Source organism: Solenopsis invicta, chromosome 10, assembly GCF_016802725.1.
Source record: "Solenopsis invicta isolate M01_SB chromosome 10, UNIL_Sinv_3.0, whole genome shotgun sequence".
Classification (NCBI taxonomy): Eukaryota; Metazoa; Arthropoda; class Insecta; order Hymenoptera; family Formicidae; genus Solenopsis; species Solenopsis invicta.
Genome location: NC_052673.1, coordinates 15983914 through 15997326, shown reverse-complemented (window position 1 = coordinate 15997326; position 13413 = coordinate 15983914). Strand labels below are relative to the sequence as shown.

At 40.5% G+C, this 13413-nt stretch overlaps 1 protein-coding gene across 4 annotated transcripts in view; it reads left to right on the top strand.

Annotated features, from left to right (window-relative positions):
* The window catches only part of LOC105197836 (spectrin beta chain, non-erythrocytic 5), a 61712-nt gene that overhangs the window by 21168 nt on the left and 27131 nt on the right, over positions 1-13413 (top strand). For all 4 annotated transcript variants that reach the window (XM_026131556.2, XM_026131555.2, XM_026131554.2 and 1 more), the window contains exons 2-3: positions 4210-4460; positions 4716-4883. In XM_026131556.2, coding sequence (XP_025987341.2) covers positions 4341-4460; positions 4716-4883 — 288 coding nt within the window. In that variant the 5' untranslated portion in view covers positions 4210-4340. The remainder of the gene's footprint in view (positions 1-4209; positions 4461-4715; positions 4884-13413) is intronic.

The following is a 13413-nucleotide window of genomic DNA, read 5'->3' as shown; positions in this document are numbered from 1 at the left end:
CGTTAAAACGCGATAAATTATATTTTTGTTCAAATTGATATCTCGAGAAATTCCACGTGAACTGGATTAGTACCTCTTGAAATCAATTTTAAAAATGTGTAAATGCACATTTTCAATTTCTTACAATTATAATAATGGTTATAGTCAATCTAGATCGCTGCTGTAATCATAAAAAATCTAAATATACATACTTTCAATCTTATAATTATAATAATTAGCGAATCTCATAAAATAAATCAAACACGATTTATCAAGATATCCTAAGAATATGTATAAAAGAATTGAAAATATATTTATACGAGTTGAAAAATAATTTGAGGGGGAAAAGTCGGGGGAAAAAAAAAATTTTATTTTCAACCTCCCGAGATTTGTCGAAGCGTCTGGGCGCATCACTCCAATTCTCACAGGGTTAAACGGTGCCACTTCGAGACATTGCTATCGATGTACGTACACGTTGTATCTCGCGGACTCGTGCGAAATGTACTTAACGCGAGCTGCGAGAGCATATGTATCGCCGCGCGCGTCACGCTCGAGGAATTCGCGCTAAGTACGTATGTTACAGTCGCTGTACGTATGTTACATGGTCCAACTGCCGTTAGAAACACTCGGTGCGCGAGCACCGAACGTCTAAGTACTCTAATCAAGTCCAGCGAGATGCTACTTGCCATTGCCCTTCCAGGCGTTTCCTTAGTTCGGTACGTGGATCTTCCACGATGTTTTGCAACTACGTAAATTTCTTGTCATTCCTGCCATTTATCTTTAGTTTTAATGGTTCCGTGTATCCGGCACTATTAAATACTATTTATTAAATTTTTTAATACATCCCTTGGTAGAGACTCTCGATGCTGTACATTTATTACCATCAGTGTAAATATTTGATATCATAAATCTTTCGATGTCGATGACCCGTAGTATAAATTATCAATGCCATAGATCCTCGATTATCAGTTAGGTGGAACCAATAAATCATTGGTATTATAGATCCTTTAGTAGCGCAAATAGATCAAGATACCGCTACTTCTAGCATAGATCTACGATGCCTTAGATCTTTGCGACTTAAACCCTCGATAAGGTATCTTTAAAAATCTTTGATATCGCAGATTTTCGATATCATAGCTCTTCGGTGCCGCAGTATTTTATATAAAATCTTGCTTTACGCTTACCGCTAGCTAAAGTGTCTCCCCACGATTGCAATCTCCAGCTTCTGCAATTTTATTAAGCGATATACGTGTTTTTCCGCCTTACTGTTATAACGATATATGAAAGTGTCACCACTCACGATTCGTTGCGAAAATGTCACATTTAATCCGCTTTCGAAATACGCGTCTGACAGGCGGCGAACGCACGGAACTGGACTCTAGACGTGACATCACACGCCGCCAGACGATGTGACATTTAAAAATCTCATGCGCATGTAAACGAATTTTGCCGGCTCGTGAAAGCGTGTCCTTTAATCTGCATTCGCCAAGGCACGTCCTTGATCCTCCGAATACGTGTCGTCGTCCCCTCGCGGGAAGTACAAGCCACACGTTCACGATTTTCTATTAGCGAACTTTCTAATACCTTTCTCTAGTAATTGGCATCGGTAATATCAACTTGAGAATTGATTTTCGATTAACATTGACATGATTGTGGATTATCTATCGATTCAGATCTCTTTCTCTCTCTCACACTCTCTTTTTCATGTACGAAGAATTATCATAAAAAATGTAATTACACGAATTATTGAGAAACATACAGTTACTGAATTTATTTATAACAGATAAAAAATTTAGATATCTATTAAACTTTGTGTTACGTTACATAGGAGTTAAAGATACTTATCGATAATTAATAACTCACATTATTGTTACAAAATAGAATATAAGCTAACACATTGCATAAATTTTTAAATCTCAATTCTCGACTCTCAATTTTGAACTTAACTTTAAATGATCTCTGTTTGCAATTTAAACTTAATTAAAAGTCCATAAAAAATGCAGAAGATACGCGGACATGAATGAGAACGACTCCTTCGACAAACTGACAGCGCTTTGAAGAATATTTGGCGATCTAGCGTTAAATCGCTACAAATGCACGCACGCACGCACGCATGCACGTGTACACTAACTAACGTCGTGCACGTGCAGTTGCATACACGCAGCAGTCATAATTGACACTTCAAAGTTGCGCGTGCTTTTTTTTTTTTTTCGTGCGCCCCTTTTGCGCTCGCCGGGCCAATTTGCGCTCGTGCTCACGTTCGTGCTGGCGCGTCCTTTTAGAGGCTCGAAAAAATTTACGACAGCGTCTATACGTAGTATTAGCCGGAGTGACAATAAGCGAGGACAATAATCCCGCCGAGTCACGAACGCCCAGCAAGAAACGAGTCGCCCTGCCACGGCTGTCGTTTGTGCACTTGCTCTTATTATTGGCTTGTCGCGCATGAAATGTTAGTTTCGCATCGGCGTTCTCGAATAACCTCGGGAATAATTAAATACGGTACGTAGTATTCTTCCGTTTCGACGTTTGTTTAACTTTACGCTGAAACGTCGTAGCTTTTAACTGAGCGTGCTTCGTTACACGTAGCGAGAACCAATTGAACCAATCGAGACACTTTTTATCGTTTTCTAATATTCAAGACATACATTTTATCAAGGTAACACAGTCTATAAACCTCTAGAACGGAATAAACGGAGTAAGAATCATTCTAATTGATTTGAATCTAAATCGTCCCGGGCATAAAAATCGTCGTTAATTCTATCGAAATGACAAATGCATTAATTCATTCTCATTAGCACTCGAGATACAGCGTAACAGGTATTTTGTTCGCGACAGAAACGCGATATTTATGGTGAAGCCCCGTCATCGTAAAGAAGTTAATTCATGGTATGCGGTCATCCCCGCCTAAATTTATCGCCCTGTCCTCCGACAAATCGTAATTTTCAATATTTGCGGCTAACGCTATTCTCGATTAATTTAACCCACGGTAATCCCGTAAATTCAGATTAAGGTCGTCGCGAATATTTTCACACACGCCCGCCTCGAATGTTCGTATGAGCTCCGTACGAGCTTCGATTCGCCGTTTATCTGCCTGCTGCGTAAATACTGCCACTCGTAAAAGTTATCACAACTCGTTAATCTTCCCGAGAAGGATGGCCGTTGTTCCTTTCTCCCGCGCGCGAAAAGCCGCGGTGCACTCTCATCCTAATGCAATATCCACGCCTATGATATTTCCTATCACCCTATTTTACGAGATATGTCTTATCGCGTTCTCCCGTAAATATTGGAAAGATGATACGCGACGGATGTCTCTTTCGCTTCTAGTTATTTTAGATGTGAGCTGCTTCGAAAAACGCTGAATAAGTACAGTTGTTAATAAAAATCTATTGAACCATTTAAGAGAGATATGTTTCGATAAAATATCTTTTATCTGCACTATATCTCGTCACATATATTTAGATGTCTTTTAGACGTTTTGCTGTATTTTTTATTGATAATAGAAAAAGCATACCGTAGCTTGAATCTGAGGTCAAATTCTATCGAGAGATAAATAGTTTCTTATCATGATTCAATACATCATGATGAATTGACAATAGGTCAGATGTTGGTACATTCCATGTCAAAATAATGAAAGATCATAAGTTACAGAAGCTATTTATGTGTACGAATCTTTGCTTCTCGATTTCAATTAAAGTATTACCGTGTATGCGAATCAACGATCGATAACTTTCATAAATAGATGCCTGTCATTCGAATTGGAACGTGGAATAGAAATTAATGAAACGATTGTTGATGCGATTTTCTTAACAATATGAAAAATTTGCATTATACAAACTGTTAAAATTAATATTAAAAAAAAATCACTTAATTTCTCAATTGTGGGAAAAAAATATTGCTTTATTAAAAATTAATTGATTTTTGCTGCTAGTAATAGCAAAATTCTGATTTGAAGAATCTTAGTTGTCCAAAATGACTCTATTCTAAAACTATCCGTTGTATCTTGATTTCATTATTCGTCGCTAATTAATTCTTATCTGAAACTAAAGGACTTGCGAAAAAGAAATTTTCTAGCACGTGCTTACTAAGAAAGGAAATGTCACAGATGCTAATCGCGCACGAGGTTTCATCTGGAGAACATTTATGGCTGTACTTCCGTCTCGCGTATCTTGTGTTTACGCCACGTTTACGGTAACAGAACGGGTTTCCAAAAGCGGACGATTTCTGTTTCAGGGGCGCAGTATGTGCCCGGCGCTGGGCCTGGCGCCGCACCCCGAGAAAGGACCCGTAATCTCGAATACGCCCCCACATTTCCGTCACCGAGAGTCGACAGATACAGGGGCGGTGCGCAGATACAAAAGAGAATGACTCAGAGGGAAGACGTTCTCAAGTTCGAGCAGGGCCGCATTAAGGCCCTGCAAGAAGAACGTCTTCACATCCAGAAGAAGACGTTCACAAAATGGATCAATTCGTTTCTGCTGAAGGTAACGCGTCCAACTACACGTTAAATAATTAAAAATTTAGCAAGAAAAAATATTGCGAGAAATAAAAATTTATTCAGATATGAAATATCACATCTATCTTTCCAAAATATACTTGTAGTGACAATATTTACAATATTTTTCTGTATTAATTAATCTTGGTACATGAAATTGTTTTCGATGAATAATAATTAATCTCTCTCCGCGCACATTATCCTTTCGAATTGAGTTACATCGAAACTCAATCTGACTTTCCAGGCGCGTATGGAGGTGGACGATCTGTTCACCGATCTGGCAGATGGCAAGAAACTACTCAAACTATTGGAGATCATCTCCGGCGAGCGATTGGCCAAGCCCAACAACGGGCGCATGCGAGTTCACAAAATCGAGAACGTGAACAAATCCCTGGCGTTCCTTCATACCAAGGTAATACATATTCCCGAGAGCATGATGCCCCTTCTTTTCTCTCTTCCTCTCTCTCTCTCTCTCTCTCTCTCTCTCTCTCTCTCTCTGTCACTCTTTCTCCATCTTTCGGGGTCTCGAGTGTGTGTTTCTCCGAACGTTGCTCACTCTCGAAATCCTCTCAAGAACGAACGACCAACTGCACGGCCCGGTGCGGTTGCGCGTGTTCGACGCGCGAACAATTTTGTTCGCCGAGAAATAAATAAAGGTCCCGAAAAAGAGCTTCCAGGCGAAGTCGAGTGTCGGATAAATTAGCGGGGCAACAAGCGAGCCCGTTAGGTCCCGCTCGTAATTTCTCTGTTGAGCCATAGATCACCGTAACGTTATACATTTCGATGCAAATGTTCTAAAGAGATAGAGTGCATGAAAAAAAAATTTTTTTTTGTCCAGCACAACTTATTATACAATTTAAATGAGCGCTAATTTAAAGATGCAAGATACCAGTATTGCGGTATTAAATACTGATGTCCAATTCGTCGTGGTGATCTAAATAGATTTGCCAATGACTCGCATACATTCGTAATCACCAGGTATCATCACATCGTATTAACGTGAAAAAGAATCACTCGAATGATTAATCTAACAGCATTCTAGTCGTCATTTCCTAGCTCTCTGGTAGTCCAGACGCGTCAGTACACGTTGTCTATCGGCGAAGCCGTAAGAAATTCTAGATCTGACTGATTAGAGAGCCACGGGCGGATCGTTGCGGGCGGGTTTGCGGACGAGGCGGTTGAAGAAATATGATGTGCGACGCGTCGCTTCCGGTAACGGAGGATCGGGGCCACCGCGTGATTCCTGTTGGTCTCTTTGGAGCCGACGACGGGCCTCGCCGATACGAACGCCGACGCATCACCTGGCCTGGTCAATGCCTCCGCCCGCGCTCTCGTCTTACGTTGCGCGGCTTTAAGTTTCACGCTGCTCTCCTTCTCTCTCGTCCGCTTCCGCAGGCTCCACCTCGGCGTATACGCGCCCGGCGCAGTGAAACTATTATGTCATAAGCCACGAAGTATAAGAGGCCATTCACGGGGAGTTTACACTTACCGGGCTTCGTTGCGGCGCGGCGGCGGCGCGCCGATGCCTACTGGAGCGCGGAAGTTTGCTCGAAAAAAAATATCGCTGAATACGCGGAATGCCGAGGCGTATTTAAGTATTTGTTTTAGAGTGGCATCATTAAGTTTAGACGATTCATAGATTTTTTACATGAGATAAGGCGAGAGAGCGAGCGCGCGATAACGGTTCTCGGTAGCTTCAGCAAATAACTATTTCTGTGAACTTGGGCCATTCGCAGGTGGAGTTTACGATGAACGGTGCTGGCGTCGAATTAAACGGAACGGATTGCTCGATGATCATTTTCGACGTGTATAACAGCTAAATAATTATTATCCAATTAAGAATTAACTAGATTGATGAGGAAAGAGATGAAGTGCTTTTCCATCGTCCGTGTATAAATGTGTACAAATTGTGAGATTCCGATCGCTGCAACGCGCGCGATACAGCCTTAACGTAGCGTTACCGTTTACGGAAACATATTTCAGCGGTGAAATGATCGTGATGCTCGGCCGTATACTTTTTACTGTGCAAGTACGTGTTTTATCGGTACCGCGGTAATACGGACGTAATCGTTAGGCATCGTTATGAAGTCGTGCGTTAAATCGTCGTGGCTCATACAACGGCCGTGTGCGTCGATCGCATGCGATGAAAAACTCATTGTCCTTCGCATATAAGGCGCCCAGCATGCGACATCGTTATCCGTTCAAAGAGAAGACTTCATTTTTCGAGGGAACCTTCAAGACAATTCGTGAAGGCCCTCCACAGTTTAGAAAAAAAAAAATCACGTTTTGAACTTTATCCTTTCGTAACGATGTCGTTTGTGCGATAAATCGCGCGACGTAATTTAATAACTTAATTGTCAAGTTGTCGAGTTATTTTACGCGGCCGCAATACATGAAAAAAAATTCTCAGTGAGTTAAAAACTTCAAGGATGATACTACGGATGTGTACTCGGAAAAACTGTCACGTCACGGCAATAAAGGCTTAATTTAGGCACGCCGAAGTCTTTTCACCATAACGTTACGAGCTGAAAAGGCCTCTTTCTTGTCAGATCATTTATGCGAGCAATTCGCATAATTTCGGTGGGCGGAATGCGACTGCATTTGCGAGCAGTGATCCATGGCGTTTGCTAAATAATGCATGACGCCGTTTACCGCCGTGTCTTGACGTCGAAGACCATCATGGTAGGACGAGCGGTGCGTGTTTCCGCGGCGCAACTTTTTGCAACTCCGATCGGCGAATCGAACGGTACATCGTTGCACGCGCGATGCAAAAGACGATTTTCACCGGTTTCTCGTTTCCCCCATTTGGTGAACGGAGGAAAAGCCACGTTTGGGCATTCACTTACTTCTACCTTAACGGTCTTACGCGCGCCAGCGACGCGAGTTGCGCTTCTCTATACTCATATAACCGGCAAAAACTAGCATATTTTTGTAACCTATTTTATAAGTTTCAAATAACCTAATTATAGCGAAAACAAGTTTTTAATGACTTTGTTAGTAAGTTTCTGCATGGCAAAGTTCTGTCTTTCGCGATTCTTTTTCGGAAAAATTAAAATGTGACTTTACACATTTTTATATCAAAATTTATAATAAAATTAATATATAGACAATAGATCTAAATACGAGATTAATCATAATAATCTATGTTTTGAAATTATTGCTCTTCACCGAGAAAACATTCCAATTGTAATTCTTGCGCTTTGAAGTAAAATTAAAGTGAAACACATTTTAAAGTTAATTGGAATACGGGCCTCTATTGCTCGTTCGTATCTCCTTGATTCGCCGAAACGTTTTAATTGCCAGCAATAACTCAAGAAACTTGGCGTCGTGGCGACCGTTATTCTTCTCAGTTCGGCCTTTATATCCCCGCGAAAGGAAAGGCGCTTACAAAAGCCATTAGACGCGAAAGGATTAAATAAAGGCCGCGCCGGTGGCCACGCCCGCGAGCGCATGTCAAATTTGGTTCGTGCATTCGAGCGCCGCACGAATCGATCATGCGTCTTATCGCGCGACTTGTCTTTACGGTGACGATCTCACCTCCCACCGCGGATACCTCGAAAAAGGACACGAGAGTTATTTCTGGCGGATGATACGGCGATGCCGCATGCCGTCCGTTACGAGCAAACATTCCGCGGGCGAGTGCGTACTTGAGCGAATCCTTCCTCGCTTTCGCCTAAGGATGCTCCGACGCTTCGCTTCCAACGATTTGCTTCCGATATCAAGTTAACGCGGCATCGAACGAGAAACTCATATTTTTCACCAGCAGTAATTGAGATTACGATTAAAAAAAGAGTCGGATACTCTATTTTAAAGAAAATAATTTATTTGGAGCGTTTATACCTGTACATATCGAAAAAAGTATCGATAATTCTTTAAGTTTAAGCATTTACAGAGAAAGTCAAAGAGATTTTCATAATATGGCAAAATCGATGAAACGCTCGTGTTTTCGTGTTTTCGATCGAGAGAAAAGTCACGATCTGGCGCGAGTTTCTTCTTGCCTCTCGCACACAGTGTCGTAACATAATGATGCTGGTAGTAGGCGAACGTAAGATAATGATTCCAATAATGAGCTCTCGTTATGGCAGAATTAGCATCGTGCTCGTAATACCTGTCTAAGTTTTCCTTCGAGTGAATCTGAGAATTCATATTATACCGTCGTAAAATCAATGAGAACCTTTAAATGAACGAGATGCAAGAGTGAAGAAACGTGAGAATATCAAATAAAATGGCAATACGCACGCGTGCATTAAGATTATAACATAAAACGTGTTACATCGAGAAGAACTGCAGAATATTAAGAGAACGCTCGATCAATGTCTGGACACTTATGGCACTTAGCGTCACTTGTCGTATCGCAAAGTACAGAGTTGTTCTAAAAGAACGAATCGTGAAGACGACGAAGAGAAGAGCAGAGGTTTGGAATTTTCGAGAGGCTCGCTAGGAGCGCGGCGTCGTGGCGTCACGGTTCCTGTGTCTCGCCCAGGGGCTCTTTTCAGGCACCCACAGGAATCCAACCCCGAAGTAATTAGGGAGGTATCCGTTGGACGTTCCGAGAACAGACGACCCCTCGCGCGAAGCAGTCGGCGCGCGTTGCACGCACACGCAGGAAATCCGCACGAATAGGAGCGAGAAAGAGAGCTGAAGTCGAAAATGTAGAAGAGAAGAAAGAAGAGGAAGAAGGTCGGACTCTCTCTCTGATTTTTCCTGCTCCTTTTCGGCCAATTTTCGGCGACCCATAAATCGGAAGGGAGGACAAGAAGATGCAAGTGAGTGTGAGACGAGGAAGACACGAGCTCGATAAGAGTCGAGGAGGAAGAAGACGAGGAGGAAGAACGGGAAAGACAAGAGCGCGGGGTAGTCGATGGAGGACGAGGGAGGAAGAAGGACGAGAGCTGGAGGTCAGCGACCGGCAGGCAAAACTTGCTAGACCGTCGCGAGGCCTTGCAGATGTGAAATGAAACCAGACGGCACCGCCATAGACAGAAGAACACAACAAGAGGGAGCACACGAAGGTACCTATTTAGCCAAAGGGTACGAAGTCAGAGAGAGAGAGAGAGAGAGAGAGAGAGAGAGAGAGAGAGGGAGAGAGAAAGGAGCGAAGCGATGGCCATATTGAGAGGGAATCGTGATTTTGAATATCAGTTTCTTTCCCGTTTTGCTCGTTACTAAAATGATTGACCGTATTGTATGAACTGATTGTAATTGGCATTGTTCTGCCATTTTTATTAATGTATGCATGGGGATATCCTCGTGAAGATTACATCCTCGATATCTTATTTGCGGTGATATCTTATTTGCGGTGGTTCTCCCTGTTGTCTGATTTAAGCTTCGAACACGTTGCTATAAACCGCAATTTCCTGCTACCCCCTCAGGCTTCATTCTCCTAACGTGGTCTATTGTACTATTTTCTTATACCTGCAGACGACCTATGCTGATCTTCGCGTGTTAGACAATAGCGTTTAGAACTGTTTAGAGCCCGACCTCGTCTGAACTGCGTCAGTTATGTCTTTTCACCTTGACGAAACGTCATCGCAGTTGAAAGCTGATGATCAAAGACAAATACAACAAATCCAAAGGAAAATCAATTTTACTTCAATACCTGGTTATCGATATACCGATTGTATCTCAAATTTAATTTAATTATTATACGAATTTCCTAATGCAGAATAGAATTGTTATTTGACAATGAGTTGGAAAAAAAATTTAGGGCTCTTAATTTATCTTCTATTTCGTGTTATTTATTATTATTAACTTGATTTAAAATTTTTCTTGTAAAATACATTAATTAATATATATATATCAATTAATACATCTTGCTCCATTATCGTTAAGAATTTATCAGCGAGATTAATCGCTAAATATTTCACTAAATTTAAAAATTCCAACGTATTTTTTTGCACGAACCATATCACGTTTTTATCATCGATAAAAATACGTAATATGAAAATTATATGCAATTATACGATTGATCGACGTTGGTGTAGGATGTCGTAACCCGAGGCATTATCCCATAAAAATCCGCCAAGGAAACGCAAAGTGTTTTCAGTAGTCGAGGAACGAGACAATCGATCGATCCTTGCGTGTTAGATAATGGCGCTTGAAAAAGAGCCGGTCGACCTCCTCTGAAGAATCCTCTCTAAAGTCTTGATCGTGATGGATATTACGAAGAACATACACATTAATAACGACACGTAGTCGAACACGTAAGAAGTAATAATTCCTACTAAGAAAGATTTGATTGATCACTATACGTGCCAATCGGTCATTCTCGTAATATCAAGTGCACCCGATGTAATTTATTATTAATGTCAATACGATTATTTAACATCTTGTAATCCTGATGGTAGCTACAGAAATTTTTGGCCCAAAGATGAATACTATAAATAAATGGAAAGGATTGGAATAATTCTAATTCTTTTCATTTGATTGGAATAAAAATTGTAAGACTGCTACGAGAGATAAAGCATGATGCAGCATCAACTCAAAAAAATTGGATAAAATAACTCACTGATAGCGAACACTGTAAAAAAAAAAACGCAGGTGAAAGTACGGCGCGTAAGTAAACGAGTTCTATTAAAAAATTATTCTGATAGGAAATCAGAATGACGTGACAAAACTGGAACGGTTGCATTGAAAACTATCAATAAAAAATGAATATTGCCATCGCGACGATAATAAGAGAAGATTGTTGTTTGCCCGATTTAACGCCTTATCGAATAATATACGTGCACGTATTTAATAACCTGTAGATAGTGTTATCTATGCGCAAAATGTGATAGTCAACCAGAGAAGCGCAAACATAATAAAATGGAGGAAACCGCGACACAATTTCAATTTTCAGTAAAACTAAAACATAAAGTTAGAAATTTTGAAAAATTGAAATTACTCGATTTAATTTGAGATATTATTCTAGTTTCAGTTTATGACTGCGTTTTATGTTCACGAATCACATCAGCATGCAATTTATATCTGAAAAATATATTTAATAATCGATATGAAAGTTATTAAGCACTAAGATCCATTTTAATCTAGAAATGGCACTTTCTCTTATATCTTATCAAATTAACAAGTTTACTGCAATAATAATTTAAAGCGATAATAATTTCAATTGTAATACTTTAAAAGCTTCAGAAAATAAATGATTATCTTAAACATGGTTATTATCTTAAAATGTGCAAAGTACATTTATTTGTAAAAATTAAAAAATGTGAAACAGATTATTATTATCGAATTTCTCAATTGCAATTATTTCCAGAACTGTAATTATTTTTTTTTTTTTTTTACAAAATCACAAAAATTGAAAAAAGCGGAGACCAATTACCTAGCATACCTTAGCTTCACAGTTTTGCGCAATAATCCAATACAGTGTGTCTGATAGGGCAAGAGCAACAAATTGAAACACAAGGCAAGCGGAGAGTAATCGACAGTCAATTATCGCAAATATGTGTTATCGCCGATCAGCGCGCCATGTACCCAAAGAAGATTTCGATAGCTAGCCTTTTGCCCTTTTATCCTGCAAATTGCGCGTTCGGCGTGAACTCGGCCTCGTCCTTACGTATCCTCTACGCGCGCGTCGTTCCCACAGAATCAAATCACGCAAATTAAGAGCGCCGTTCCAAAGTACCATCCGAAACCCGTGATTACGTTAATTCCGCGTGATGATCCGCGTGGAGTATGCACGACAGACAGATTTGATTTCCGTTGCTGTCCGGTCGCATGCGTTTGATTCACGATTGCGATTGAGAAACGTTGGATGCAGAAGGATTAAAAGAACCAGATCTAGAGCGAACTCCTTTCTATATAATTAGATATTATATAGTTATTATATAGTTATATATTCTCTGAGCATACCGTAATCGACGTACGATTATCGACTTCCGATAGCGATGATTCACAAGAATTACCACGAAGACGGAAGAGAGCGATGAATCGTACGAAACCGTTTTTGCCGCTGTTTATGAAACTTCGATGAAACAGGATTAATCGGAAACACATGACTACCATATTCCCTGAAATAACGTCGTTCGTACAACGCTACCGCCGCATTATGATAATAAATATTCGTGTTCGCCTTGCACCGTACATCTTCAGAATAAATAAATAGGATCTCTTTTTCCCAGGCAATATGTTTTGTCTGTAAATAATGGAGATGTCAAATGTCGCTGCAGATAAAAATATAAATTAACATAATGTTTTTTTCAAAATTTGCACTTGTCAAATTGCAACCATCCATCGGAGCAAATATAAATTATTAATAGAAAACTGTATTTACATAATATTATGTGATTGGTTTTGTTGGCTTCATCCTTGATAACAGTTAACTGACCTCGGAAATATTAAACTGCCCCAATTAGATTAGGCGATTGTTATTTTCGAGATTAACGTAAATAATAACTGGTTGAATGCGTCAAAGGGAGAAATATAAGACGGACAATTCATTATCTTTGCGATTACGTTGACGTTCGATCTGGCATTTCGCGCTAGCGTATTCTTACGAATTATTATCTGCATACGCTTATCGATAAAGTGAAACACGAGAGAACTAAGATCACGAAGAGATGAAAGACATTAAAGAGGGTCTAAAGAGAGATAGATGAATCGATGGAGTGACGTGCGATCGAGACTTCCAGGATCCCATGAGATGTTCAGCCGCCGGCAAACATCTCTTTGAGAGATGTTGGACGATCGATATCGCAAATTTGCATATGTTTCGCTTCCTTTTTCTCGTGGTACACTGCACGCGGGCTTCCCACGTTTCTCTTTGAAACGCGTCGTCGCAGAGAAAGCTTTCTACGTGTCCTCGTTCAATGGCATCATCGACTGCGCTCGCCCGCAGGGTTTCCCCGATTTTACGATTCCAACACCATTACTATTTCTCTCTTTCTCTTTCTCCCCCTCCCTTTGCTAGAAACTGCACCCATCGACTCTCGTGAGTCTTTACG